The sequence below is a fragment of the Rhagoletis pomonella genome, unplaced genomic scaffold (genome assembly GCF_013731165.1).
Source record: "Rhagoletis pomonella isolate Grant_MI unplaced genomic scaffold, Rhpom_1.0 Rhpom_scaffold_09188, whole genome shotgun sequence".
Lineage (NCBI taxonomy): Eukaryota > Metazoa > Arthropoda > Insecta > Diptera > Tephritidae > Rhagoletis > Rhagoletis pomonella.
In genome coordinates, this window is record NW_023467717.1 from 1 (window position 1) to 6,411 (window position 6,411).

At 40.3% G+C, this 6,411-nt stretch overlaps 1 protein-coding gene across 1 annotated transcript; it reads left to right on the top strand.

Moving 5' to 3' along the window:
- The first annotated feature begins 312 nt into the window (after window positions 1-312).
- LOC118756187 lies at window positions 313-2,326 on the top strand. The gene is made up of 2 exons (XM_036490965.1): window positions 313-2,071; window positions 2,149-2,326. The coding sequence occupies exons 1-2, from the start codon at window positions 632-634 to the stop codon at window positions 2,155-2,157; spliced, it is 1,449 nt and encodes a 482-aa protein (XP_036346858.1). The 5' UTR covers window positions 313-631; the 3' UTR covers window positions 2,158-2,326.
- The last annotated feature ends 4,085 nt before the right edge of the window (window positions 2,327-6,411 follow it).

Sequence of the window (6,411 nt, forward strand, 5' to 3'; positions counted from 1 at the left end):
TTTCTAAAAACTCAGATTAAACAGGTCAAAATTTAGACGAGAATTCGTTGAATTTTTCGGCTGCAATTTAGTTTGGCATCCCCGGAGTTCCGCATTAAGGTAGCTATGGAACGATAGAGGGAGTTCTCCTGATTGCAAATATGTATACTTTTAGCCGCAGCAGGCTTCTAGTTTTTAAGTTATTTGTTGTTAAAGTTTGTAAATTGAACTAACCTCTCGGCGCTATTTCACACAATAAACACTTTATTTATGTACACCCTCCTCAAAATAGTTACATTAAAACCCCGGCATGAGATTTCCACTTTAATATTGTTAGCATTTTCTTTCCTATCGCTGTTTTCCCGTATGCAACTGTCTTGCTCGGTGGCAACCCTGCCTATCGCACTTCTTTTCCTTTTCTTACTCCTCTACTTCTTTCAATTCCTTTTCGTCTCCAGCACATAATTCTATTGTGAATGTTAACATAAAAATTATTACTCTGCGAACATTCGAGACAGAAGCACGCCGTCTAAATTGTGTCTTTTACAATCCTAAAATAAAAAAAATAAAACCTTTTGCGTTTAAAGCTTCAGGTGTGGGTGCAAGTACCCATTTAGTTAAATAAAGTTAAATAAAGGTAATAAAATCGAATATGCCACAAAGGCTAACAAAGCAATTTCTAGTCGACGCTCTAATGGCGGCTAGTGTTGGTTTTCCCGCGACGGCTACGGTGGCGCAATTAAAGCGTTTATACGCCGCACACTGCACAAATGAGGCGCTCAATGAGGTGGACGACGACAACATATCCGACTTGGATAAGGGAGCAGCTCCAGACAACGGTGCCATCATAATCGACGCCACGCGGTATGATCAGGTACGAGATGCTCAAAATACGGTTACCGAAAATACCGTTGGCGAATGCCGTGACGCCGGCGCTAGCGCCCCTGCCGCTAACCTAAATAACGTTGCTGAAAATACCGTTCGTGAACCTATAACCCCCGCCGCTGACGATATTACTGCCAATGCCGATATTACCGCCAATGCCGAAAATGCTGCCTCCGTAAACCTTGCCGTCTCCAATAGCTACACCAGCGACAAAACTTCCGCTGGCGCTGACAACACGGCATCCAGCCCTACGAATGCCGGTGACGACTACACCGCTGATAATTTGGACCAGCAGATTACGGAATTAAGGAAGAAGCGCGAAATATTGGAGCTGCAACGTCAAATAAATGAGCTGAAAACTACGATTGCCAAACCAAGTGCTTGTAGAGCTTCATTCGCAGACATTGAGCACGCAGTTCCAAAATTTAGTGGTGATAGTACCGCACAATCAGTTCAACACTTCTTCGACGATTTCGAGGAAATAATGCGTACGGTTAATGCGGACGATCAATTTAAATTGTTAAGCTTACGTCGCTCATTACATGGAACAGCGAGAGTGTTTTTAACGACGACATCTGCACTCAACTATCATGATTTGAGGAAGGCAGTTATAGATGAGTTCGACAGTGCAGTTACTCGCCACGACGTCTACAGAATGTTGAGCGAAAGGAAGTGGAAGCCCCAAGAAGAATCACTGCACTGTTACATATTGACTATGCAGGCTCTGGCGAAACGTGGATGTGTCCAGGAAACTGACGTCATCGACTTGATCTTTGATGGGATCGGGAATAAAATCAACAATATAAATTTGCTTATGCCAGCACAATCACTGGACGAGCTGAAGAGGCTAGTGAATCGCTACTATTCCAAATACCTCAAGCCAAATTTTGGTACTGTTCGACGTATGATGCCTGCCGCTGCCGCAAAGCAACCTGCCGTTCCCGTCAAATCGTCAGCCTCTGATAAGCTTACTGCCGAGTCTGGAGGAAACAGCCAGCCACTATGCTTTAACTGCTCCAAGAGGGGCCACATAAAGCCAAACTGCCCGTATCCGATGCGTCCGAATGGGTCCTGCTTCCCGTGCTGGAAGATGGGTCACGACCATCATTCATGCACCAATCCACGGAAAATTTTGAAGCCGATTGCCGACCAACCAGTTGCTGCCGTTTACGAAAACGACCTCACCGAGCTGGAATCGTTCAATTTTGTAAGTATTGCTTTTGAGACCAATCGACAAGAGAGTGCGAAATTTAATAAATTCATTTCCCTTTTTGATACCGGTAGTCCAACTAGCTTTATGAAGCAATCGTGTGTGCCAAATAATTGCCAAATTTTACGAGAGCCACAACATACTTACCGCAGCATTGGTGGATTAAAACTAAAAATATTGGGTCAAGTCCTTTGTTCTGTGAAATTTAAAAATGAAGTAAAAAATATCAAAATAAATATATTGCCAGAAAATGAAATGTTAGTACCTGTTATTTTTGGACGAGATTTTTTGAAGCAGTTTAACATACGCTTAGCTAAAATAAAACGTAAATATACGAGAGACAATTTATTGATATATAAGAACACTCTTTGCACTCCCTTGTCGAATGACCTGGTCGAAATCTTAAACAAGTTTAGCCTCTTAAAAGCTTATGCGCCACCTAATAACATTAAATCCGGGGACATGATCGGTACGAGTGGGAATGTTGGTCCCAGCGGGCAGGTATCCGTCGAATTGCCGGACATATTCAATATTGAAATCGATAGCCAAAACGAAGAGTTGGATATAGACTTTGCGCTAAATCGTAATCAGCGTGCCGAATTAAGTAGATTAGTGTTCGATTCGTATATAAATCCGAAAGATCTTAGGGTAGAGCCAGTAGAATACGAAATGAAGATTCACTTAACAACTGATGTGCCGTTTTATTGTGCGCCTAGACGTTTATCATTTGCCGATCGTACTGTAGTCCAGGATATTGTAAGAAATTTAGAAAGGGATGGGATTATACGGGCGAGTAATTCTCCTTACGCTTCAGCAATAGTACTTGTAAGGAAGAAGAGTGGCCAGAAGCGCTTATGTGTTGATTATAGGGGTCTGAATAAAATAACCGTACGAGATAACTACCCTCTGCCACTCATAGAGGATTGTATAGAATATCTCGAGGGTAAGAATATTTTTTCTGTTTTAGACCTAAAAAATGGGTTCCACCAAGTTAGTATGTCACCGGAGTCCATTCCATACACTGCGTTCGTGACACCGAATGGACAGTATGAATATCTTAAAATGCCGTTCGGACTTAAAAATGCCCCGGCTGTGTTTCAGCGTTTCATAAACGACATATTTAGAGATTTAGTGGACGCAAGGAAAATTATCATCTACATGGATGATATATTAATTGCCACTGCAACTCTCGAAGAGCATAAAACTTTATTGATGACATTATTGAAACGTATTAGTAGACGAGGTTTAAAACTAAATTTATCAAAGTGCAAGTTTGGGTATACTCAGATAGAGTACCTGGGATACTCTGTATCCCCAGTCGGAATCACTTTAAGTGAATCTCACGTCAAAGATATACGGAAATATCCAGTGCCATCTAACCAAAAGGAATTACACTCTTGCATAGGTTTATTTTCATATTTCCGCCGATTCGTGCCGTCTTTGTCCAAAATTGCTAGGCCATTGTTAAATTTGCTAAAAAAGGGTGTTGATTTCGATTTCAACGAAAGCTGTATCACCGCATTTGAGCAACTTAAAGACAAGCTAACGCAATCTCCAGTTCTTGCGATCTATAATCCTACAAAGGAAACAGAACTCCATTGTGACGCAAGCACCTCTGGCTTTGGTGCAGTTTTGTTGCAACGGCAACACGACGAGAAGTTTCACCCAATAGCTTATTTTTCTAAGAGTACCTCCGCTGCGGAAGCCAGATACCACAGCTTTGAGTTGGAGACATTAGCTGTAATTTATGCGTTACGTAGATTTAAAGTATATTTGGAGGGGATCCCATTTAAAATAGTTACTGACTGTAACTCACTCGCCACGACTCTAGAAAGGAAACAAGTTAATGCGCGAATAGCTAGGTGGGCTCTTGAGTTAGAAGCATATAATTACAAGATAGTACACCGTAGTGGAGTTCTCATGGGGCATGTAGATGCACTTAGTCGCTGCCAAGTCGGCACGGCCTTAGATGTTGATGAGGTTGAATTCCAAGTCCAAGTTGCTCAGGAAAGGGACGAGAAAATTAAAAACATACGACATCAATTACAAGAGGGAGTTGTCGAAGGATTTGAATTAGAAAATGGTCTTGTTTTTAAGATTAATCGCAAAGGATGTAAAGTTCTGTATATCCCAAGTGAGATGGAGGATAATATCATAAGGTTGATGCATGAGAAGATCGGACACCAAGCTGTTGATAAAAGTTGTTCAAAAATTAGTCGCCATTATTGGTTCCCTCAAATGCGTCGGAAAGTAGTCTTTTATTGGTAATTGCCTTAAATGCATAATGTATGCGCAACCAGTTCGAGCGAGTGAGAGGCACTTATATAGTATCCCTAAGAGGCCAGTACCGTTTGACACCTTGCATGTAGATCATTTCGGTCCCTTACCATCATTAAAATCTAAGAGAAAGCATATACTGGTCGTGATCGACAGTTTTACTAAGTTTGTGAAACTATACCCGACGAACTCAACGAGCACTCGGGAAGTGGAGAGATACTTCAGTTATTATAGTAGGCCCAGACGAATTATATCTGATAGGGGTGCTTGCTTTACATCGTTAGAGTTTAAAGAGTTTCTATTTCGAAGAAATATAGAGCATGTGAAGGTTGCGGTTGCCTCCCCACAGGCCAACGGGCAGGTTGAAAGGGTTAATAGGGTAATAAAAACGATGCTAGGCAAACTGTGTGACCCCATAGATCATGCCGATTGGTCGAATAGGCTCTTGCAAGTAGAATATGCAATAAATAATTCAGTTCACAGCTCCACAAAGAATTCCCCCAGTATGCTCTTGTTTGGTGTGGAACAAAAGGGATAGTGGATGAGTTTACGGAATATTTCGATAACAAGTTTGGCAGACAAGAAGTACGGCATTTACAGAGCATCCGACGGGATGCCGCTGAAGCAATTCAAAGCGCTCAAGAGTATAGCCAGGAATATTTTCTAAAACATTGCGTAGAAGCTAAGAAGTACGATGTGGGTGACTTCGTAGTCATAAGGAACGTTGACACCACCGCTGGGACTAACAAAAAACTAATTCCCAAGTATAAGGGACCAAGAGTATAGCCAGGAATATTTTCTAAAACATTGCGTAGAAGCTAAGAAGTACGATGTGGGTGACTTCGTAGTCATAAGGAACGTTGACACCACCGCTGGGACTAACAAAAAACTAATTCCCAAGTATAAGGGACCATATCGTCCCCTCAATATAACAATAGCGTATGTGCTCATACGCCATTATTTTTTTATTGCATATTTAGAATCTCCATCATTGATTCTATGTCTGGTCAAAATTTCGTCAAATTCTACTTCCACAAAGTGGGTCAAAATGTCATTGGAAAAAATGGTGTATAATTTCTTGTTCAAAAATTTCCTTCAAACAAAAAAAAACAAAAACTTTAAACTCGATTTTCTCAAAACCCAAAAAAAATTATACGCTATTGTTATATTGAGGGGACGATATGTGGTATACAAAATTCTCGGGAATGATCGATACGTTATCCGGGACATAGAGAATTGTCAACTAACTCAGCTACCATACGATGGTGTGGTAGAGGCAAATAGAATGAGGAAATGGCTTAAGCAAAACGTAGAGGCTGGACCTGTCGAGGAGTAAAGCAATACTATAACCTAGACTTAGGCCTTGTAACTTAAGACTGTTAATTCTTATTTGTGATATCCGAAACAACTTAAGTGTGTATAATTCAGGTTAAGCCACATTGTAAATCTAGTTATTGATCGAGGTCGATCAACTGTCAGATTGGCCGAGTTGTTAGCATTTTCTTTCCTATCGCTGTTTTCCCGTATGCAACTGTCTTGCTCGGTGGCAACCCTGCCTATCGCACATCTTTTCCTTTTCTTACTCCTCTACTTCTTTCAATTCCTTTTCGTCTCCAGCACATAATTCTATTGTGAATGTTAACATAAAAATTATTACTCTGCGAACATTCGAGACAGAAGCACGCCGTCTAAATTGTGTCTTTTACAATCCTAAAATAAAAAAAATAAAACCTTTTGCGTTTAAAATATACAATTCTTAATTAATTAATTAAGTAAAACGCGTTTATAAATGTTTTCACAAACGTTTGCACATTTCACAAACAAGCAGAAATAACAATGGCTGACAGTAACACAAAATGTATGCTACCATACGTTAAAAAAATACACAAATAAGTGCGTATAATTAGGAAGTATAAGTGTACAATACGTACATATATTGCTCTTATTAAAAATAATAATATTAGGATCGATAGGGGTCTTACTCCTGATCATAACGGTATTATTTTTTTCGGGTGGAAATAATATTTACTGGTGTTATTGTAGTTCAAAGTACACAAATG

Excerpts from the sequence above, each read along its gene's own strand:
- LOC118756187 (XM_036490965.1), top strand. The coding sequence starts at position 632 with ATGCCACAAAGGCTAACAAAGCAATTTCTAGTCGACGCTCTAATGGCG.